The 24,368-nt window shown below is 43.6% G+C and overlaps 1 protein-coding gene across 1 annotated transcript in view; it reads left to right on the forward strand.

Moving 5' to 3' along the window:
- Nucleotides 1-439: 439 nt before the first annotated feature.
- Nucleotides 440-24,368, forward strand: part of SEMA5B (sema domain, seven thrombospondin repeats (type 1 and type 1-like), transmembrane domain (TM) and short cytoplasmic domain, (semaphorin) 5B) — a gene marked incomplete at its 5' end in the record, with an annotated part of 60,170 nt that continues 36,241 nt past the window's right edge. Inside the window, 4 exons of the mRNA XM_010149453.1 lie at nt 440-575; nt 3,988-4,195; nt 6,311-6,518; nt 21,021-21,138. Coding sequence (XP_010147755.1) covers nt 440-575; nt 3,988-4,195; nt 6,311-6,518; nt 21,021-21,138 — 670 coding nt within the window. The remainder of the gene's footprint in view (nt 576-3,987; nt 4,196-6,310; nt 6,519-21,020; nt 21,139-24,368) is intronic.

Below are 24,368 nucleotides of genomic sequence, written 5' to 3' on the forward strand. Positions count from 1 at the left end.
TATTAGTGGATACATTTAACAGCTGAAGATTTCAGGAGTCTTTAGAAACAGAATTTCACCTTGAGAAACACCAAGAGATTAAAAATTAGGTTGTTTGTAATCAATAAAGATAGATGGGTTGTTAAAAAAAAAAAAAACCCAGACACAAATAATCCATGCAAATTAAACTGTATTCACCTTTCTTGTCACAACTGTTTCCGTGGCTCTTAAATCACAGACATTTTAAAACCAAGCTTAAAATTCATTCTCAAAATTGTCATGCAAACCATCTGCATTTTACAATTTATTTATTTATTTTTACTCCCTGTGAGATTGGTGTCACTGTACATCTACCCAGCAATTTAGGTGTATTTTATTTGAGTGGAGTTTGATGTCTGTTATGATGAAAATGTCAATCTTCTAATGATTAAATTGATTTTTTTTTTCTCCCCTTTTCCAGAAACAGCATAGCTGCCTCAGCAGTGTGTGCCTTCAATCTGAGTGCCATTACTCAGGCATTTAATGGCCCTTTCCGTTACCAAGAAAACCCAAGATCAGCCTGGCTGCCAACGTTAAACCCAATCCCTAATTTCCAGGTACTGCTGCTGCCCCTCTCCTTACTCCAGTCCCTTTTACATTCTGTCACTCCAATAGGTTGATCTGTGTGGGGCTCATTTTTCCAGATAAATCCATGGTGCATATAGATTGTATTTCTTCACATTTGTGTTTTAGCCTGTGGAAGTCCTTGACACATGTTATTGATACTATAGGATTCGTGGCAAAGAAGTGAATGGTTTTACTGATACTAAGAATGTTCAGATTTTTTATAATAATGAATAATTTAAACTTCTGTTTACGCTCATCACTGACACATGAACTCCCAAGAATGTGATCTTCACAAGGGGGCATAGACACCCATCCCCACCAAAATTGCAAAGGGTTGAAAGCTGAAGCTGGACAAAGTCAACCCTATATTTTTAAGCGAGAAAGGTGCTTAACCACTGTGGCTATGTAAGGAAGTGATGAATCTTCCATCGCTTGATAGGGCCCCTAAGACTACCAGTGGTTCTTGGTCTTCCCAAGGCACGGTACCTCAGTCAGAAGTTAGGGACACACTGCAGCAGTAGTTGGTGAAAGAGGACGCATGGGGATGGTCACAGTGGTTCCTTCTCATCTTAAAAAATACTAATTTTTTAGGCATGAGCAGTTTTCCAGGATTATGAGTTCAGGCCAATTTAAAAATTATAAAACAACTCCAGTTACTTTATGCGGGGCAGAGGATGGGTGTGACAGCCCCGGCAAACCTGAGTTTTCTGAGGCATGACCCCATCTTACAGCTCAGTCCCTTCCTACTTGAGGAATGCTAGAGGGAATGGACTTGTCTTCCTGTCTTTACTTCCCTATGGTGAATCCTTTCAGCCCAATTGTGTGAATCTGGCTCTCCTTTATTATGGCAAAGGTGCTGAGGCTGCTTGCAAATGCCATCTGCCTTCAAGCTGGTGATGTCAGGGACCTTCCAAAAAGGACTCTGCAGTCACCTGAAATCACATTAAGAGCAGGTGGGAAGCAGGTCCACAATGCAGACAGGGACGTACTTGGGTTCCTGCTTAGGAACCTGATTTCTCCCCCTAAATTCCCTCATGACGCCTGAGTGAGGGCTTCTGTCTGTATAAAGTTGGGACAGGATTGGGCTCGCGATCACCCCCTCAGCTTCATGCACTCAAAACCAAGAAACAAAGCTTCACAGAAGGCCCAGCCATGCTGAACGTTTTTGGGCTTTTTTTTTTTTTGAGTTTAAATGGGATATTAAGGTTAACTGAGAATCAAGGACTGTCTGTCCCTTGCTGGGCTAACCCAGAAGGAATAGAAAAGGCCTTTGGAAAGCATTTCCATGTAGTGAAAAGTATCAGATAAAATGTGGAGTGCAAAGATTGCAGCAGAAAGATGAAAGACAAGGGTCAGAGGAAAATAAGGAAAGAAGAAGGAGGTATGTGGCAGACAAAAGGAAGATTGCAAGAAGAGATTAAGATGTTTTTCAAGCACAGGAGGAACAAGGGGTCACTGAAGGGCCTTTAGGAGATGACAAGGGTAATTTAGTGACAGAAGAGGCCAATATTGCAAAAAAATTAAATTAATTTTTTTGCCTCAGTGTTCACAAAGGAAGATGAGGGAAGCATGCCAGAATTTATTTTTTCTCTTGCAGACAGGAAGGAGAAATACTGAAGGATATAGAGGATCAGGGCAGTGCAGATAATCAGGAAATTAGAAGAAAACAAAATAACACCAAACCAGAGGGATGCTGTGTCAGCATGCAGGCTGCCAATAGACCAAACGGATTATCTGTGACTTGATGAGAACAGAAAACAAAACCAACAATGACATTCCTGCCACTGGGACTCCTCCTTCAGTGATGCTCTAGAAAGGAAAGTGAGTGGGGAGAAAAGCATCCAAGTAAGAGAAGTAGTGTAAACCAGAAGGAGCACAGGACATAGCAAAAGAGAGAGATCTAAGAACTCTTTAGAACGCAGGATGAGTCATGAACTGAAAAAGACCATTGCAGTAGGAAAAAAACCATTTAAACCCACCTGAGGACACATCAAGAATGTACTGAAGTTTCCTTAGTCTGGCGACTCAGGGAGATGCTCGAGTTGATAAAAACGTGATTGTGTTCATATGTGGTGGAAATTAATATTACCCTGTTCACCTAGTTCACACAAGCTCAAAAATAGTGTAGGGCTCAGTATACCAGCCATTGGGATCACTGTTGTCTAAATGTGAGCTAAATTCCTGTCAACTCATTTCAGGATGTTGTACGAGAAGCTCTGCATGGTGCGCCTCAGAAAGGCAGACACACTGCAAGGGCTGCTTTGATGCACATGGAGAGTATGCGCACGGGAAATTTGTACACGCTGGAGTTCTGTATAGCCACATCCTAACACGCAGTATGCTAACTTCTCTTCCAAGGAAAGCCCAAACACCTGGACCCAAAATGAAGAAAAATAAAGTTGTGGGGTTTTTTCTTGTTAAATTACTCAGGTTTAAGCATCACTTAGTGAGAAGCAAAGTTGTCCATGGGGTGAGTATGGGAGTTAGCAGAATTCCTAGTTGTATCACTGACTCCCATGGCCTTGGACAGGATAAATAACTGGTCACCCAGCTGTCTTCTGGAGTAATAAAGCTTCTGCCCACCATGCAAGGCATTGTGGGGAAGAGTGAAGATCCAGCCCTGGCTACTAGCATGGACCACAAAACTTTATGGAGAGTGTAGTCTTGCATTGGCTTTTGAAAATGCTGAATTCCAGAGATTAGTGTGAAAGAGAAACTCAGGCCTTAAAATGCACTATCCACCCACCTGGTAGGACTTAGGCTGGTGTTTAAAAGACATAAGACAAGCTCTCCTCTTCCCCCCTGTTCTGTGTGGACAAGGGCATTGAGTCCTATTTCAGTGCACCCCTTGGTGCTAGAGGATGGATGGACACAGGTTGATCTGCCATTACTGTGAGGATAGTTCAGAAGGGAGTACATCAGAGAAAAGCAGTGTGGTCAGTTGGGTTCTTCTATGTAAAACCAACCTGTTTTTCACATTTTTAACCTCCAGGTTTTGTCCATTGTAGAGAATGAGATGCTAGGTGCAGTCTGAAAATGATTTGAAATGCCTCAAGGATCACCACAAAAACTTTCTTTCCACTGCCAGCGTTTCATCTTTCTAGAGCTAGCTTTAATTCTTTCTTTTCCTCCTCTCTTAATGCCTTTTGCCCTTCTGGTGTGCTGGCTCAGGGGAATGAAACACCACATCCCTGGTCAGTGGGCCATCTGGAAGAAACATGCATAAAGAGGGGGCTACAGGCCAAACCTAGGCTAAGGGGCCTGATTCTTTGACCCTCACACAGACCCAACTCTGCATGAAATCCACAGAACATGGGTTTCCAGAAGAATTTCAGGGTTTGGTCTTGGGCTGCTGGAGTGGGGAGAAAATGCAGGTGCTGAAGTTCAATCTTCCATGTTTAGTGTGGGACGCTGAGTGATGACAGCCCTAACGAGAATCTGACGGAGAGAGTCCTGCAGGATGCGCAACGCTTGTTCCTGATGAACGATGTCGTGCAGCCGGTGACTGTAGATCCATACGTGACTCAGGACAGCATTCGATTTTCCAAACTGGTGGTTGATATTGTTCAGGGGAAGGATACTCTCTACCACGTGATGTATATTGGGACAGGTAAGAGCATCAGGGCTTAAGAAAGTTCCCTCCACTTGCTCATAGACCTAGCAGCCCTAGACGCCGAGACATTGCATCATTACACCATTGTCATTCAATATAATTTTGGCACAGAACCGCACGGAAGTTAGTTTGCTGGAGTAAATTAAAAGCGGGATGGAGGACTTGAGGCAGAGTCCCAAGTAAATAGACCATAAGTTTACATTGTGTTTAAAAACATCAAAAACATTTTTCTCCCTTTTATAAAAACATGTTTCAACGAATCAGACTAATACATAACAGTGGGGAAGAGCAAAGGTCGCTGAAATGTTCTGTGGTTTTGTGCACATAAGTTGCACTATGACATACTCATCTCTAAATAAGCAATAATAATACTTAACCTCCAGACTCGCCCAAGGTTTTAATTATGTCTTTCCTTGCACTTCCATGTGCGTACTGGTGTATGACTCCCAATGCTTTCAGGAATGGGCATGCACTGAAAAGTAATGAAGGTGGGGAAGCTGAGGCAAGTGGGTTTTTGTTGTAGCTTAGTGAGCCAATGGTAGAATGAAGTATATGATTTAGTTTCTTGATTTCTGCTGCCATCCTGTAATTAGCAGGACACACTGCCTCTTCTGAAAAGCACAGATATCTTGGATGAATGAAAGATGCTAAAGAAGGACAAAGTGTTATAAATGCTAGTCTTATTCCATATTCATACTAATGATAGAGGTTAAATTAAATAGTTTGATTAATCAGAGCATATGGCCAACCTCATGGGTGTAATGTTGTTATCCTCTGCTGCAGAAGCTTTGACTTTAGAAGAAGATGGATTGCCTCTGTAAGTGTTAGTTTAATCTCACATCTGAATGCAGAGTCATTGCCTCATTCTCACGTTACCACCTTCCAGAACTGTGTCATAATTTATCTAACTTTTACCACCACTTACTTCAAAAGTGATCATTTTGGATATGTTGTAGTAACATTCCCACTGTGGGAGCCTCCATGGACATTGATTATGATGAGAAGATTGTATCTAAATGGAAATACAAATGCTTCTTCCATTTTGATATCTTGATATTTCAAGTGAGGAGTCCCAGCTACAAAGCCCAGGAGAAAGCTGGGATACTTTCTGCCTCATATCATTCGTGTAGGAAGGCCCACTGCCACAGCCTTATCTCCCTCTTCGTGTTTGCCTTCTGGCCCTGGCTAGTGGCGACTGAGGAGTAAGCTCTGCTGGGCCTGAAACATTTAAACCAGTCAAAGGCTCCAGCAGCGACAGCCCTGAAAACAAACCCAGTCCTGAGGCAACCCCAGCCCAAACTTGGGCCTCAGTCTCGTTCCACACTTAAGGCCCTCCTCAGCGAAAGAGCCGACCCTGCCACTGTAATTGCTGAGCTTTGGCACAAATACAGAAGTTACTGGGATGGACAGATTAAGCTTCAGGAATAATCGGTGCTAACAGACCTCTTTATGGTTTTAATGAAAAATGGTGGGGTTTACGCCCTTTTCCCCAGCATAAATCTCCCAAATCTCAAATTGTTTCGGGAAGAGCCCTGTGAACACACACGTGTATGTTCTGTGTATGCACTGCTCATGCCATAACATCCCCTCTCAAGCTGGCAGGATGGCTTCTTCCAGGAAGAGGATCAATTAGATCCGTGACCCGTGCAGTCATTATGAAGGCCTCTGAGATTTCCAGCAGGTCTGCTGCATCTGTTGTCATTTGTCATAGCATCCCATCACACCGATCTGCTCCATAAAGCAAAAGAAATACAGACTTGAAGCACCAGAAATGATCCCTGCTATCTTGGGTCACCTTGCTGTATAACACACTGCTAACGGGACCAGACACTTTTCTGCCTCAGTGCTCCAACTGGGAAATATTTCCAGGTACTCACTCTCCAGATGGTTCACATCCTCCTGGGTTGCCATTAAAATGCACTCACAGACGGTTTCTGTAATGTCTGGGAACTGCTGAGGACTGTAATGATGTAGCCAGAGCGCAACAGGTGACCCAGAACTGGGTTTAAAGCAGCTGTATAAAGATGTCATTAACATTTCACTCTTTAGGCAGGTATGAAATGAAGTCAGTGCCTCCCAGATTTATTTGTGTCTTGTTTCTTGTTCTATTAGAGCATGGCACCATCTTGAAGGCCCTTTCTACCACTAACAGGAGCCTGAGGAGTTGTTATTTAGAGGAAATGCAGATCCTCCCTGACGGACAACAGGAAGCAATCAAGAGTCTCCAAATCCTGCACAGCGACAGGTCGCTCTTTGTGGGCTTAAATAATGGAGTGCTAAAAATTCCTCTGGAGAGATGCTCCATGTACAGAACAGAAGGGTAAGCAAATTTACAGCTCTGATATATTCCACTTCAGGTTAAAAAGAAAAGCACCAGGGAAACATACTCTAGTCTGAGTTGGGTTAGAAGGCTTTTTTTCATCTCTGCAAGACGAAAGACACTGTTGAAAGTGCATTTCCTGATAGATACATCCATGACAGGAGCAATGAGAATGAGCAATATTTTTTTTTTAAATATTAATTAGTCCTCATCAGAAATTAGTTGTGTGTTTACTAAAGAAGAGCTTGCAATATTTTTTTTTTTTTTTTAAACTTGACATTTTACTGTTGCTTTTATTACCTCCTTGTGTTTTGCTGGTGGTTATTATTGACAATATGGCTGCAGGTTTCTGACTCTGGGTTGCAGCCAGCCTATCCTAGCTTATCTGAGTTATCACCTCTCAAACATCTGATGAGGCAGGGCTGGACTGTGTGGCAACTTGTTATTGCTGTTAGAACCCAATAGCTCATCTCAACTATGTGTGACATCTCTTACAGCTGGGTAGATTCTGTGCCTTGATTGTACCTTTTAAAGGGAGTAAGAAAAAAGTCAGCTCTGGCTCCAGAGCAGTTTTCTACCCAGAAATGTGTGCAGAAGGCTTTTGCATCCTCCCCACCCCCCCTTTAAGCAGGTAGAAGTGTGTGATACCAACTGACTGAGACATATGCTGAAATAATTTCCCGGAGTGTGTAGTGGGGTCTGCTGTGGCTAATTGCTTGTTTACAACGCTTGAAAACACTCTTCCTCTGCTGCTCTTGCCTTGCTTTCCTTGACGAGAATTTTGCCTGGAACTTATGTGCTCTGTGCTAGACAAGAGGAAGGATGTTGTTAGCAACATCTAAACGGATTCCCTCTTTCATGGCCTACTGCAAGATGTCCATGTTCATCTGCCAAAAAACTGATATGGAAAATGCCACCATCGTTTTATTTTCAACAAGTAGAGTTTATCTATCAGCTTTTACTAAATTCATGTGTGTCTAAATATAAAAATGCCAGCTGAACATCTCAATTATCCCTTTCAGAAAATACAACTTGGTCATTACTGCAAGTTTGACACAGAAAGGTTTAATGTGTAAAGGTTTAGTTGCTTATACATGCAGGCTGACACAGAAACATTTAGTAAGAGGAAGAGAACCACAGCTGGAAAATGCCATCCCGTTCTCGGCCCTTAAAAGCAGAGATCTAAAGAAGTAGAACGTAACAGTTGTCCTCTTCAGGCTGTCCTGGAGAGTTTCAGTTGAGAATATTTATGTGTGTATACATATATATCATCCAGTTTCAGGAGAAATGAGTTCTTCCTTTTCTTTCTTCTCCTAATCTTGAGTTCAGTTTTCCGGTAATTTATAGATCGTGTCCCAGTTTCAGCTTGCGTAAGTACTTTGTATGACATTTCCATTAAAACTCAAATACTGGAGGTTTGCTCAACTGCCTAAAAAAAGGGACAAGCAGGGAAGAAGCAGCAGTGCCTGGAGGGCAGACGGGTGGGAATAACTCACAGGAGCGCCATGTATTTAGGACCTGAGAGCTGCAGTGTGTTCCCCTGCTAGTTTAACCTTATCCCAGCAAAACAGAAACCCAGCTCCGAAGAGGTTCCCTTGCCAGCTGGTGACCACAAGCAGCCTCCCTTTTATGCGTTGTACGACACTGAGTCCTGGCTGAAATTACTGGGAGGCCTGTGTATCAACTCTGATTTCTTAAAACCAACTTTCTAGAGGCATTTGCCAGTGAAATAAGGAAGTGGTCCAGCTTTTGGGAAGGATAGAAACTCAAACTCTGCCTCCATTGACTAATTTCATTATACTTTTAGGCAATTAAAGGCAGCCACGGGGCAGTACCGAAGCACAGGAGATAGGGTCTCCTGAGAGCATGGTGGGTGTGTGCCTTTGGCAATGTGGGAGGTCAGAATTTGCTGAATTTGGGTGCTGCCCAGCTAGTGTACCTGTGTACGCTGCAGTGGATCCTTTGCTCCATGGCTGAGTCTGGTGGGGGAATGTGCATTTAAAAAAAAAGGAGGGGAAAAAAGGAGAAAACTTAGGAAATCCAAGAAAGGCCATTATTTAGTTATTTGTTTAAAAGTATGTTTGTGCTATTATTATTGCCTTTTAAGCCAAGCTCTTTTTTGTAGGAAATTATTAAACTGAAATATTTTCGGCTGCAAATCTTGGAAGCCTTTTTCCCCTTAGCATCCTGGCTATGTAGGTGATAAGTCAACTTGGCCTCCTTTGTATTTCTTTCAATACTGAACTGTATCGAGAAGGATGTTTTAATTTCCTCCAGTGCATTCCACCTGGCACTTCTCCTGGGCTGTGATTTATTGCTTATTGTTGTGTCTGTGTTTAATACATGCCAATATACAGCCTCCATGGGAAGAAGGGCTCCTGCTCCTACAACACCCCCCCGCTTACTTTTTTTGTCGTGCTATGACTCCTTGACTGGCCTCCCTGAAAAGCTCTGGTTTCAGCAGTTTTTATAATGTGATCGTTTTGATGGGGGCTTAGAAAGCTTGGAGGTGATGGAGAATGTGTGCCTCCCAGGCAGGAATACCACAACATTGTTTGTTTTCTTTGGCTCTGCTTTATGTTATCAGGAAACTTTGCAGCCTTTTACACCCTTGGGGCTGATGTGGGTTCCTTATTGCTGACATAGAGCTCTTGCCTTCACCCTGCCTTCTCCCTGGAACAGGCAGGCATGTATCGAGAGAAAATTGATCCTACATTGATCCCCTCCAGTGATCCTTGCTGCTGTGCTGCTTTAAAACCTTGGGGCTTGGTACGAGGCTCAGAAATGGGGCAGAGGAAAAAGCAGCAGCGAAGGGAAGCGATGGAAAGAGAAAAGGATTTCAGCCATCTCCTTTACTGTTTGTTTATTGACACGGCAGCAATTTAATCTCTTAAATGGTGACCAGTTACTCAGCCCCATGTCTTGATGTAGTTCGTTGACCCAATATATTTCTAGGTGTCTGAGCAGTGTTTTGTGTATGCCCACTGACCTGTCTCAATCTGTCTTTTCAGAACAGCCCATCTTAGCAACAGGGCAGCAGGAAGGCATCTGTAATGTCAGCCGCCCAAATTTACAGGCTGGACTTGGCTGCAGGGACCTTGCCTTGTGTGTTTTTCTGTTGTGCTTCAGTACTGCCATTCCCGGGTCTCACTGGAGAGTGCTAGGAAGATGTCCAACTCAAGACAAACTGACAAGCCCTTTGAACACGCAGCGTGTTCTGAAGGCTGCTTTGCTGGGTGGTGGCTTGGCTGTGCTTGCTGCTGGGTTGTGCATGGCTTTGAAATCCTTGTAATCTTCCTACAGTTTTCAAATGAGCTTGGAGTTTTACCTCAAGTTGCCCCCGAGGCTTGGGGAGAGATATTTGGAGAATCAGCATCACAGCTTTATCACTGACACTACCATACATCTAGGATGCGCCTGAACAAAATCCCGGATCTGAATTTTAGAGGGGTGAAGGACTTTAGATCCATTATTTAGATCCATTATTTTCAGGTGGGGCTTATCTGTATAGGGGTAGTTTAGTTAATTTTTCAAAGGGTGGGGCATGTTTATTCATTTTAGGAATTGCAGTCAAACAGTTAGGAAAATGAAGCAGGGTTTCCTTTTCCAAAACACTTCGGGTTTCCTTTGTTCTGCCTTTTTGCAGCATCAGGGCTGTGGACCTCTGAGCAGACAGACACCATGAGGCAGGACTTAGAGTAATTTTTGAAGCCATTTTTAATTACATATGCAAATAAGGAAAAGGAAATATGTTTAGGAATGAGACCGGGGTGTCGTTTGAATACCCACCTTTTCTGCTCTCTCCGTCCCGAGTGGTTTATTATAATGCATTTTATATTGATGTTTATAGTTTCCTCTTCCTCTGTCCAATTTTCCACATAAAATTTGCAGTTCCCATGATGCAGGTTGCAATTTTGGGATGTACAGTGTGTTTCTGAACGTAGTTTATCTTGCCTGTTCTTTCCCTGTCTTGCTGTGCTGACATGTGGGTATCCCATCAGGTTGTGTGAGTACCCCTGCAGGTCATCCTTCTGTCAGCGGAGATACTCCTGCTTCTGAGGCTTTGGGGAGAGCCAGACCCTCTTGCGTGCAACTGTGACACTCTCATTTGAACTCTGCCTGCTTTTTGACCCTGTTGCAGGGAGTTTGCTGTTGAGTGATGCTGAGCTTTTGCCCTTCTACTGGCCTAAATTCTGCTGTGCATCCCATCCCCTCCGGCCATGGTGCTTAATGCAAAGCTAGCAGAAATGACTCAGCTGACAAGTACTCTTATTTGCTGACTTGAGATCTGTGTGAGAAACACAATTCTCCTCTAAACAGCTCTGGGCCAGTGATCAGACAACTGAGTACATACAGGTGAGTAACTCCTGAAATGGCTCCTGCGAGGTTTTGGAAGAAAAGGGGTCAGCAGCTGCAATGAAGAAGCAGAGTTTTCTACCCTCTTTCTCTTTTCAAAGTGCAAAACTGGACCTCCAAGCATGGTCCATGTTTCAAGTTCACACTACCCTTTAAGGGGGTTGAGATAGCGCATGGAGGATTGCTTTGGTGGTTATTGTTGTTTTCTCTTTCTTTATACTCCTTATGTGGTGCAAAATCCTCTGTAACAAAGGAATGAAGCACTTGAATTGAGGATTGCTAAACCAGAATTACAGGATTACCAGGTTTCAGGAGTGAAACTGTTGGGGAACTTAATTGGCAGAATAATACAGTCTGGAAAGAGATCTAAACATTTCCCAGTTTTGGGGAAAGAACATATGGGCTGGAAATCCTCTGACCTCTTCGGCAGAATGATGGTAGTTCCTCGAAGGACAAACAAGTAACTACTGTTGGGTAAAAAGCATGGGAGAGAAGATGTTAAAAGAGGTAGGGGAGAAAACAAAGCGGAGACTTGTTCAGTGGAGCCCAGCAACCAGCAGATCACTGTTGATGGCCAGATTGTTCATCAAAGACCTAGAAAATCCAGCCCTTTCTTCTGAGCTGACGCTGCTGAAAATCTGGCCCAGGTTTTGTTTTGAAAATCTTCTCCCTGAGAGTTAAAAAATACCCAGCACGTTGAACACCCTTTTAAAAATAGAGGCAAAAGGAAAGGTAAGAGCCTACAAAAATATTGTGATAAAGCTTAATCATCAATTTCCATCTGCTTTGGCTGATATGGCCCCTCCAAAATTAAGGAAATTAGCTAATTATTGCACCACCACTAATGCTGAAAAGCTTTGGAAGACTTCATAAGCGGCAAGGAGAGTGTTCAGCCCAATCTTTTGTCATCCACAGTATCCAATAATACATCAGAATAAATCACTAAACATCTGGTTTGGCATTCTGGTCGCATTTAAGTAAATAGCGAGACTCCCACTGACAGAGAATGAAGACATCAAACAGAGCCATGATCACTAAAGCTCTTGGAAAGAATGAAGTTTGGTAGATGAAATGGATCCGTGTTCTTTAAATAGAAGTACAGAATTATACCATTTTCTCTATCCTGAAAACACATTTGCATCTGCTGTAGCAGGCAATTACTCCCATTTCCTTTAATGTAGCTGTTTATATATGTAAAGTTAAGCACATTCACAGTATTTGCAGGATATGGACCTTTAAGATTTGAGGGGATGGTGCAGGTCTAAGAAACCTGGATTATAGGATAGCAGCTGAAGAGTTTCATTTGAACAGTCTGGGAAAGGGACTTGGCCATGTGTGTCTGAAAAAAAAGAAGGTAAGGGTAAGCAGCAATGTAGTGAGCAGGGGCATGTTTCCAGTAAGACGCCAGAGAGATTGGTTTTCAGTTTCATCTTGTTTGACATTATCTTTAATGGCATGGAAGAAAGAAAATAGCATACTTTGTAGATGGCATTTAAGTATGAGGGAATCGCAAATAACAGTGAGGAGAGCAGTGCAATGTGGGGCCAGTAGGGAAGCCAGCAAGAGGCTGAGTTTGAGGAATAAGCCTGTGCTGAGATTGCCGGTGTTTGCATCACTGAAAAAGAGGAGGGAGGATGAAAGAATGGAAACGAGCTCTGCTCTGAACCAGATGAATCATTACAGTTTTCCCATTTTGATGGAATGCTCACACCAATGGCAGGCTGTACGTTCATTTTAAGCTGTCTGTGTACTTTTAGGCTCCTACGTTTAGATCCGAACTATGTAAATGGCCCTGAGTGAATGGTACAGTGGCAGAAGGGGAATTTAGCAGTAGCTGGAGTCCAGGGTTATACAACTGTGGGAACAGAGGAAGGTCACTTCAGAAAGAGCCAAACAAAATCAGCTAATTTCAGGGCTCACTGCCTTTTCTCTCCTTACTGTCATGACTAGGTTGCCAATTTGTTTTGGGGGGCTTTGGATTTGCTAGCAGGGAGGTTGAACGTGCTGAAGGCTTTTGTTTGCTCCTTATTTTTCAAGTGTCCTTCCGGCACGACTTAGCCCAAAAGATCGGGAACAGTTTAGTGTATGGATCCTTTTACCTCTAGCAGGATGGCTTTAGGCCAGCACAGATCAATGATGTCTAAAAGTCATTGCTATCCAGTGCCTGCTAGTTGAGCTATGTGAAATTAGTTTCAACACGGTAGGAAAGCGAGTAGTTTTCTTGGAATATGTAATATTAAGATGACATCGATGCTATTGTTATACAAACAAGATTAATAACTAAAGCTACCAGCAAGCCCCAGGGCAGATAGCCATTGCATCTGTCAATGCTTGCAATTTGCTACTGTTATGTCATAAGATTTGTATTCTAGGCAGTGGTGATATTCAGCAGCACGGCTCCTGTGTACTGCCTTACTGCTGCCATGGCCGGTTTGCTTCATGTCTCAAGCTTCCAGGCAGCATTTGCAGCGTAAAACACAAACGTGTCCAATCTTAATGCTGAATGAATATATTGCGACAAGATGCATCATTAACTTTTTATTAGAAAATGTGCTGGTTTACCTGTCTGGGGAGGAGGAAGTATCTGGAGCCAGAGCAGATTTGTTATTGTTGGTTGAAGTTTAAAATTTAAGTACTTATAAGGATATAAAATATGTATATGTTGTAGAAAAACATAATATTGTGCTGTCTAGTGTCTTTTACATGTCAAAATATCCAAGTGCTATAGATCTATGGGAACAGTCCAGTCCACGAAGGGGTAGGGCTGGGTATCAAGGATATCCGTTTACTTCAGTGATGCTGTCTTTTGTTAAAAAGTGGAATGGTCATTGTTTGATCGTGTTTTTAGAACTACATAGGCAAAAGGAGAATATGTTGACAGAACCATGTTTGTGTTTTAACATTGCCCCTTATGCAATGTTAAAATAGCCCTGCATTGGACAAGAGATGTGTTAGATCCTCGGGGTGTAGTAGGTAGTCTGAGATTTAATTTCGTCTTTTCCATCATACATTAATCTACAAAGGCTCTGTCTAGTTGAATCTGCATCTCCTTGAGCAGAAAATAATTACCCAGAGCTTAACAAAATCCAACTTTCACAAAGGAGCTGCTTGAATATGGATTATGTTGTGCAGCCTGGGTGACAACTGTAGACTGTTTTAAGGTTTCTTTATTATCACTCGCACTTCTAAGTTTTCCATCTTTGCAGTTTTCTTTCCCTTCCTAAGTTCCCATTTTAGCATTATTTTTGTTCTTAAATCATCAGCATCTTTCAGAGGCTACGTAAAGTACCTGTCTAGTCCCTTGGAGTGGATTTGCTCATGCCTAAACCCCCCTTTTTCCCGTATCCACCTACGCCACCAGACTACAGGAATTTGCCATGTTCACACAGAAGTCTCAGATCCGCAACCACAGAGCAGAAACGCAGGAGCAGAGCACATCTTAATCTGACAGCCGCCTCCAGACACTAACTGGCACAGGGCAGAGACAGGGAATAACACTTGAGTGCACTGATTTGCCCAAGCTGTCTTTCCCAAAGGATGTCTAGTCCCCTCTGCCTCTTTCCATATGGCAGCCCTGGGGGGGCATGTTTTCTTAAGGCTCAAAAGCCTGCCGAGGCTAGGAAACAGTTGTGCTTCACAATCCGGACAAACATGCCTCGCATTCAGGAATTCCTTCTGGCTATTCCTTTCATTAGGACTTTAATAGTATCCGAGTTTTCTTGTGGATGACTGATTCCATCGCTGGTAGTCAGAGGCCCTCTGTACTTCTGTTTTTATTAGAGGTCAGTTTTGTTTGGCAGAGTGACAAGAGTTTCTAATAGGGTTTGTGGAGGAACACATTCATTTTTTTCAATAACCTGCTTTACAGATGTAAACATAAATCCAGATTTAATCAGAATTTTTCTCGGGTTGGCATTCATCTTCATATTTGAATAAATGCAATGTTGTTTTATTTCACAGCTTTAAAAATAAAAATAAACACCTATCCAATAAAGAACTCACTGTTGCTAAAAGATGATGGAATGGGATGTCAGAAAGTAAGAAATGGAATAGTTTGTTGTGTAGATTGTGCGAGACCATAATCTATAAACCACAATCGATTAAGGTGATATTGAAAATGGTAGGGCAGGAGGTGGAAACTGGCAAGCTAAGGTCCCTGATGTGGAAAGAAAAATGAGGTGAAACTGCCTCTGAAAATCCTCTGTCTGTGCACTGTTTCTTTCAAATAAGTTACATGTGTTTGGCTCATAAATGAACTTGAGTTTTAGAGGTTGTTTTACACCATGGCTTTAATTTATGCATTCAAAACAAATCATGTGCAGAGCAGCAATCACTGATGCTAAGCATGTGTGGGTGATAAATTACACACGCACACAACACACACACGCTTCAGCTTCTCTGCCCCAGTGTCCAATGCGAAATGCCAAAATACCAAACCTTGTCTGTCCAGATTAACATCAAATGTAGCCCTCACAGCGGTGGCACCTGTGAGCTGTAGTAGGCTTGCCTGAGTAGTGTGCTACTCCACAAATAGCCCCATTAATTGCTTATGAAGTACATGGCTACTTGTCTTGAGGAAAGGGCAGTAGCATCTGGCACGGAGTATGTTGTATTCACCAGCTGAGAAATGAAGCTGCTACTTGACCAGCATCTGACTAAAGCAGCTCAGTTCCACTTGGCTTCTCTTCTCAGTGGGGAAAGATAATGGATTTGTACAGATCACTAACTCATCTCTGCAGTTTGAATTTTTAAAGGTATGAAAATTAGAGGGATTGTTTGACGGTCTGGTGCTTTTTTCCCCTTTCTAATCTTATTTTCTTAAGCCACGAACATCCTTTTGATTCTTATTCTTCTTTTTTCATGCCATCTGGCTTTAGGGAAGACAGAAGTCCGCTCTTCCTTGCACGGGCTATTGAGGTTGTCAGTAATTATGATTTGGTTGGCTGGAAGCTAATATGATTATTTGTTTAGCTCATCCCTTCCACAGGTTGATAGCAATGGGGCAGTAAGCTAACCTTGTCAGGAAATGTCTGTCTGCCAAACACAGCTTCATGCTTACAGCTAAAACCCCCTTATTGCTTGCAAAGGGCTGTTCTCTTGGAGTGAACTGCTCAAAGAGTGCAGCAAACCAGCGGGAAATTCTGAGGTCTTACTCCCCCAAAAGAGCAAGTTGAGCTCTTGTGCTGCCCATGTCCCTGAGATGCTGAGCGCAGTGTTGCTCAGTGCCTTGCAGGATGAAGTTTATAAATGTTTGACCGCACCGGTTGGTAGTGCTGCTCCCTCTGTGCCTCTAATGAACTGAGTGGTGATGCCCGTGGGGGTTTAAAGGACTGGGTGCTGTGGCAGTTATCATATCTCCCTGGCAAACGTGATGTTTGCTGCAGGTTTCAAACTTAGCAGCAGAAACGCAGAAACCCCCCCTTGGTGCAGAGTGGCAGGGTTGTGTGAGCAGACGCAGTTTGGGAAAGGAGCTTCTCAGTCATTGTGTCTAGAGCCCTGCCTCTGCAGATCATCACATCCCATCATTCCATTCCTATTTGCTTTTAGTCGCCAAAAAGGAGTGAGAAAGAGGTAAGTGAAAAGTGAGGGAACGAAAACTGGGAGAGCAAGCACATCCTGGCAGATGAGGGGAGCAGAGTCCTTTAGTGTGAATGCTCTGGATGACCATTTTGTGGCTTTTGGTACAAAATGGCTTGTTTGTGTGACTTCTGTCTGGTAGTAAGAATGGGAAGAAGCTCTAGTAATTCTTTCTTTCCTTGAGTCTGTGGAAGCCTAGTCCCTTGGGTCTGGTTCTGTTGATTTGGCCATCCATTTATTACGTAGTATAGAGATTTTTAACTCTCAGGGGAAAATGACTAAAAGATGAAGTTTTCTAGACCCAGAGCAAATTAAAGATGAAAAACTTTTGAACTACAGACGTTTAAGCTTTAATGAGGATTCTGAAAGAAGACATCATTAAGGCTGTTACAAAAAAGCAAATCTTGGGCAGGACGAGCATCTTGGAAGCAGAAACCTTTTTACAACACATGCTATTAGTGAAGGCTCAGCACCACCAGGTTTCAAAGGACCCATTTTTGAGTCATAGGTAAGAGTTTCCACTGACTTCAGTGGGCTGTGGGTAGTGCTCCACTTGGAGAGTCTTAAGCCTTTGTGTTATCCCAGATCACTGCTGTAGAAATTATTGCAACAGCCAACAAGAGGGAGGCTTACAGCTCCCAAACAGCAGGCAGCAGGTGAGCTCTTATGAGTAAGATCTTATTTTCATGCAAATGTCCTTGGTAAGTGAGAATAAGAAACCGGAGACAAAAATACCTTGGATAGGAGATACAAATGGAATTGTTTTTCAATTGAGCATTTTCAGTGTATGCCTTTATGCCTCAGATAAGACATTTATTGCGAGGCAATGAATTAAAGTGAATCGTTATTGATAGTAATGCTGTGTCATAATAAATCCAGCCGGTTAGATATCCATCAAGAAGTATTCTCCCGAGTTCTCACTGAATGCGCTATAGTTAGTAGATGGCCAGAGCGGAACTGGGGGCACAGACCATGTGGTATCATCACCATCTTACTTCCACAAGCATCCCACTTTGTGGGATTTCATTAAGTAAGTCGTTAGCATTAATATAGCCGGTGTTAACCTGCTAAGCTTGGGTAGTCTTCTGGGATAATGGGTTCCCACTACCTGTGTAAATTATGATGGGAAATGGTAGTGTGTCATTACTTCCTTGAGGCATACCTGGCTTGCCACTGAGGAGACCCAAGTGTGGTGTTCCCTGTATGTAGGGTATGAAATCTGGCCCCACTGAGCCCGTGGCAGAAGTCCCATTCCCTTTGAAACATCAGAATTTCATTACAGCATGTAAACTCCTTTGTATCTTATTTCACAGTATTTACATACTGCCCTGCGAGACTTCGGGTCCCCTGGACCCCGTGAGACTTTTCAGCGGTATCATAATACGAAATGGTATTTACACGTAAACATTTCAATTTATTTTGTGTTCTGAGCACAGGGAAGTGCTGTGATAGCTTTACATTTTCCACACCGTGGTGCCTGACCTACTGAGAATGACAGCATATTTCTGAAGCATTTTGATCTGTGCATGCGTGTATGCATCCGTATATTTGCCTTTTGGTTTGGTTTTAACAACATAAATAAGGATATATATTCTAAAGATACTGTAAGAATATAAATTAGGGTGGGTTTTGAATTGTTCACTTAAAGTATTTGCCAGAAACGTTGTTCTCTTGCAGTAATGCACACTGTAATGCTTTTCCTGCTTACACAATAAATAAAAAAAAGGAGCAAATTGTGTGTAAGTAAACACATTCCTCCTCACCCTAAAACATATCGCTGTCGGCTGGTATAATAGGTTTCTCACCAGAGTTGAGGCAGACGAGTGGGCTCTGAATGCTGAAGGGAGGCAGACAGCATAGCTATTTTGGTTTTAGGTTTCAAATGGGTTTGAGGGCCTGCTGTCAGACAGGGAGAAGTCCCGGGCTTTGATGGTGGTTAAATTATAGAGTGCGCGTTTTGACAACCCAGTGGGGCCGGGGCTGGGTAGGAATTCATTACACGCAGGATGCGGAGCACAGAGACGGTGCGGCGCGGGATGGCCGTAGCTCCCTGCCAACGAGCACTGTGCCAGGCTGCTGCCGGAGCCCGGCATCGTGGCCTTCCGGCGGCTCTGCAGCTCGGTGACTGATGGCCCGTCAGCTGGGGGTCAGTGGCGGTGGCAGGGGACGGCAGGCTGTGATTCATGGAGCGCACCGATCGGGATCTGTAGCACGCCGCTCCCAGCCAAGAGCAGCACATTAGCGACGTGACATACGTTATGACAGTGCCAGCGAAGTGGCCAGTGCCTAAGCGGGATATATTGCAGCCTGTGGAGTGGCTGAGGGCTGCAGCGCTGAACATATGGAGATTATTTCCTGAATTTATGCAGCACATGTTTTCCTATAAATTAAATTCAGAGAAAATGTGTATCATAATAGGGTGATGCTTGCAACAGCCTTCCCTGTTATGAATTACAATGCCCTCTCTCTGCTCGCCGGGTGCCCAGCGAAATGGCTTTGTGCAGTTGGAAACAACGGCATGTACTTGGTGGCAGGGTCTGAGAGCCTGACCAAAGGGCTGACTAAAAGCAGCATCGTTTTTCTCTCCCCTCTCCTCACGCTTGCTGCTGTCATTCTTACTGTTCTCTCTAGAAACCACACAGGTCCCTCCCGAAGGGCCGGGCTACCGAGGGGGTGAGCAGGAGCCCCGGTGTCAGCTCCGTCACTATTGGGGTGCTGCTGGGTGGCAAAGGCAGCTCAGATGGGGCAGCAGCCCCACTGCATGAGTGAGGGCTGTGTGGGTTCCAGAACAGCAGGATTGGGGTTCTCAGCAAGAATGATGAGCGAAGCAGCCCTTGTCTTTTCTGTGTCCTTGGACTGAGTCTTTTCCAGGCAAATATTTGCTGTTCTGTTGCCTGGGGCTGGGACAAAATCATCTTTGCCTTTTCCTTGGGTGTGTTGAAGCAGCTGAAGGAAAAATGTAGTAGAGACGGTCATTGTAACTACCTTCCTAAAGCTTGAAAGTTCTCTTCCTTACAACCGTGTGTGTGAAATCTGTAGTAAACACAGGAGCTACCATGTAGGAGCAAACTGGAAACTCGTAATTAAAATATAAATACATACACATGTGTCTCTGTGTGTGTATATATATTTATACATATAAAACAGTGGGTACCAGACAGCAAAACAATCCAGGGTTTGCTTTGGGGCAAATCGCTGTGGAGTCAGTATGGACTGATAGAGTGTTTTCAGCTGTGCTTAAGGGACTTGCTTCTGCATTTGCAGCTGATTACAGGCTAATAGGATTTCAAAGATTTCTGGGAGGGAAGAGTTCACATCTCATTTAATTTGATTTTCTTTTTAATGTTTCATTTATCATACTGTTACCTACCCTTAGAATAAATTTTATTACTCTCCTGTTTAGCTTCTTGAACTGAATTTTTCCCCTTGGTCCCTTGCTGCTGTCTAATTGGCAGTTTTCAAATCAGTTGGGACTTTTGGAAAGATCCTGTCAGCCTTTTGTGTGGTAGAAGAGGATGGATCATTGGAATAAAAAAAATAATTTTGCAAATCTTTTTAGGGTTATTCCTTTCTTCTTTGTCTTTCACTAACACATGCATGATGTGGCTTGTACTGTTATGTTTTCTTAATGAAAATTAACAATTTGTAACCCACTCACGGGAACAACCGATACAGCTGAATTTTATTGGTACAGATGAGTTCTGTGACTGACCTTCTCTGTTTAGCTGCAGTAGTAACCCTAGTTATTTTTCTTTAGCAGCTCACATGTTGGGAACACACTCTTAGCCTGTAAATATGGATTCAGGAGGAAAATGAATACAGCAGTGTTCAAAGCAGCCAAAAGCTTAGAAATAATGTTCTGCTGTGACTTTTCCAAACTGACATCTTGATGGTGGGATTATAAATGAAACCATTGTTCCAGCAAAGGGCAAGACTAATAGAAAGCCTTTATTACTGGTCCATTGGCTAATTCTGCTTGTCTAACCCCTTTGGACGGACACAGTGTCAGAAAACATACTCACAGAGGTTGCTTTGTGTGAGATTTGGCCTGCTGAGTGATTACATAGGGGCACAAAGATATCTCAATGACAAGTGTTCTTTGACTAAAATTTGTAAAGTCATTTTCTTTCAGAGAGAACTGATTTTTAATCTACAGCTTCTATGAGTGATATTTGCTTTGTGTCCTATCACCCTTCTATTCAGCCGTTCTCCCCTTCCAAGCAGGTAAACTTCTGCTTAGAAGAAATTGTTTCTTCTGCTGAGCCTCCGTGCAGTTGACAGCTGTCATATACAAGCACTATACTTGAATACGTGTCTTTAGAGCTAGACAGTCTTGAACTGATTTTTAATCTACAGCTTCTATGAGTGATATTTGCTTTGTGTCCTATCACCCTTCTATTCAGCCGTTCTCCCCTTCCAAGCAGGTAAACTTCTGCTTAGAAGAAATTGTTTCTTCTGCTGAGCCTCCGTGCAGTTGACAGCTGTCATATACAAGCACTATACTTGAATACGTGTCTTTAGAGCTAGACAGTCTTAAAGAGCTTTAATCTTTTCTCTTTGCACATGCAGGGAATGCCTGGGAGCCAGAGACCCCTATTGCGGCTGGGATAGCAAGCAGAAGCGATGCACCACCATTGAGGACAGCTCCAACATGAGCCTGTGGACCCAAAATATTACTGAGTGCCCAGTAAGTGGCAGGAGCGGAAATATTTTATGTATACTGGTGTGTGACTGTGTGTGTATGCATAGAAGGGAGAGAGAAAGTGAGTGTGTGGCAGCCTGACGAGGACAGGCTGTTAGGAGAGTGTGGAGAGCCCGGTGACACACACGTCCTCGAATGTCTGTGCACAGCCACTTGTTTCGAGCACAGCGACTCCAAATGCATTTGTTTTCTCCAAAAGGGGCATCCCAAAGCAAGCATTTAGCCCTTCCCCTGCCCACCCATGCTTTAGGAATATCGGATCATGCTGTTGGGTTACTGCTGAGAACCATGTAAGCCCTAGATGAAACTGGAGCTTTCTGAGGGCTGCTCCACCGTCTGCACCATTTCCTTAGCTTCCCTGCAGGTCAGGGAAACTGGAATAGCTGATATACAGTGTCCTCAGGCAGCATCCAGTTAATTTTCCTCTTGGGTCCCTGAGCTTGGCCCAGGAGGCACTGCTGGTGCCTCATGTGCTGGCAGGAAGAGGCATCTAGTGAGCAGCAGAGAGACAGGGCATGTATGGGTGGTTTGTGGAGGGAACAAAAAGGTGCAATATGTACCAGAGAACAAGAGGGAAGGGGAGAGTGTATCCAAGAGAGGGAGTGTGAGAAAAGGGTGCTTGGTTCTAACCTCAGTTTAACATGGGTGGGCATGGGGAGGGCTGAATGCTTGCTTTGGGATGCCCCTTTTGGAGCAAACAAATGCATTTGGGTTCTCTGTCCTCTAAACAAAACCTATGTGATATTTCAAGGAGATAGTCTTCTTTCCTTGTCCTGGTCTCCATGAGATGCAGCAGTTAAAAAAAAGTGTCTCTGCTCAAATCCATTTGAGTTGGCTCTCCAGCTCCCTTCCCACCCACCCACTCTCCTCTGACAGTACCCAGTTCCTGGCTGTGATCCCCAGAAGCCATCTCACCAGATTTAATTCCTAGTACCTGCAAGGTGGTTGGGGAGGAAAACCAGTCTTGTTAAATAAATTGGGGAGGAGGAGAGGGGAGGAGAAATTCTCATTAATGTCCATCTTTATTATCTAACTCAATTAGCATGTTAATACTGCTATGTCCAGAAGATAGAGAGAGTGGACTGGATAGGTTATATCTTCAGTATGCTATTTCTGTCTGGAGGTGCTGGGATGTTTATTCCCCTTATCTTCCTTACTTCTTAGATATTTTCCCAGGAAATATTAGTCATTACTTCAATCCATCCTCAGCTTGGCAGGCTTAAGTTTTTCACTGCTGGATTCAGAGGCTTGTGCGTTTATAACCCTCCTGTGTTGAACTGGGATGCAGTGCTTCTTGATTGCCCATGCTGTTATCTCGTCCTGCTTAATGCCTGTGTCTGTTGATAGGTGTGAGAGGTGTTAATCCTCTAGTTTGAACATGTCTGCTGTGGTGCACACTAGGGAACAGGCTACTCCAGATCATTGTTTCAAGGTCATAAAAATCCAGCGCAGAATATTTAGGAGCTTTGGCTATTCTTGGGGTGTTAGTTTTGCATTTGTTTTAGCATTTCCATTGTAGATTATTTTCCATTTAGGTGCTGTCATCCTGGTGCACACATCTGCCTTGTGCTCTTAGCCTGACGGGCTGCCAAGCTGTTAAAAACTCACATGCAAGTGTTTTTCTTTCTCCTCTGCCCCTTGCTGGAATGAATTCACTTCTGGCATGGAGTGGGATGGCTCTTCTAAGAACCTACATCAGCAATATCCAAGTTCTGTTCCATATGTTAAATGCAGGATAAAGGCCGTGGTCAACAGAGGCAAGAGTCTAGGGCAGCATGTGCAAATGACCACTGGAAAGGTAGGGGAATGCAGTCACCCAACGTCAAATTTCGCTCTTGGAAAAGGCCTGTCTGGGAGTTTAGTTGGATGAGTTACTCTCTTAAGAAGTCCTGGCTTTTCTCACCCCGCTTTCCTGGGCCAGACACAGGCTCTCAGCTGTGCTGGTGCAGCTGTATGTGAGATCACACTCGAGTGTGACATGGCGTAGATTAAAAACACCCCTCCCAAATAAACCTTTCCTAACCCACACAGTGTCAGTGAGTTCTTCTGCAGCCTAGCCCACAAACAGATGTCTTGGCACAGCTGAGAGACTGGCATGCAGCAACTTCTACAGCCAGAACTGGCATATTATTGAATTATATCCTACAGGGCCAGGCATTTGTGTGAGTCAACCACAACAGTAACACAACTTGACTGTTGCTCTTGTGCGAACATGCTTGCTCAGAGCTAATCTGAACATCTTTGTACAGCACTACATTCTACCACAGATTCCCACTCTCCAGCTTTAATATTAAGGGACTTTAGATAGGGGGTTAATCATAGAGTGTTAACATAGTACCTTGGGCAATGGTTAACATATGTTATTAGCAGGTACCATCCAGAATCTCCTAAAGATTTGTTACTAAGGTTGCAAATATTTTAATATTAAGAAATGGTAAGACACAAATGGCACATGCTGCTGTTCTTTTCCCTGTATGTGCATGTGTCATATCAGGGAGTCCTGAATACGTGATTGCATGCTGTCAGGCTTGGAAGAAAGGAGTGAGGTGCTTTTTGGTTTTAGGTAAACTGAAAAAAGCCACATTCTACTTTATAATTGCTTACTGATGCCAGCATGAGCCACCAGCAGAAAAGGAACTTTAGATTTGGCTAACAAACTCCATTAGCCAAGCTCATGGAGTCGCTGTTGACGATGGTTGGCAAATCAGGAATCGACGCTTCCCACTGAAGTGTAGAGTCTTCTTTATCCCGAGCCAGATGACGCTGTTCTCGCAGGTTTTCCTCCCAGTCCCACTCTGTGTGTTCAGCAAACCCCTATCTCAGTCACCTGGCATCTGCTCCATGCTACCCCATTTTCTTACTAATCCCTGCCAGTCTCCCCGCTCCGTTCCTGGGGTGTCTAGCAGACTTGTACCCCGCACTCGGTTCATGTGGGCTCTGCCGCTCAGAGCTGCAGTGTCTGGAATAATCCTGCTCTGGCCCACACTGGAGCATGCCCAGTGCACAGAGAGGGCTTCAGGTGCCAAGATCAAAATCTGTGATCTCTGAAAACCGCACATTTTCCTCCCAAGGATTTTGTACCCTAGGCGGATCTGAATGGCTTCTTAGGGAAATTACGAAAAGGTGTCACGGTGACATAAAGTTCAGTTGCTTGCTCTGAACACTAGCTTGTTTCCAGGAAATGTTTGCCACTTATGGACAATCTTTCTCCCTAG

Source organism: Eurypyga helias, unplaced genomic scaffold, assembly GCF_000690775.1.
Source record: "Eurypyga helias isolate BGI_N326 unplaced genomic scaffold, ASM69077v1 scaffold27633, whole genome shotgun sequence".
Lineage (NCBI taxonomy): Eukaryota > Metazoa > Chordata > Aves > Eurypygiformes > Eurypygidae > Eurypyga > Eurypyga helias.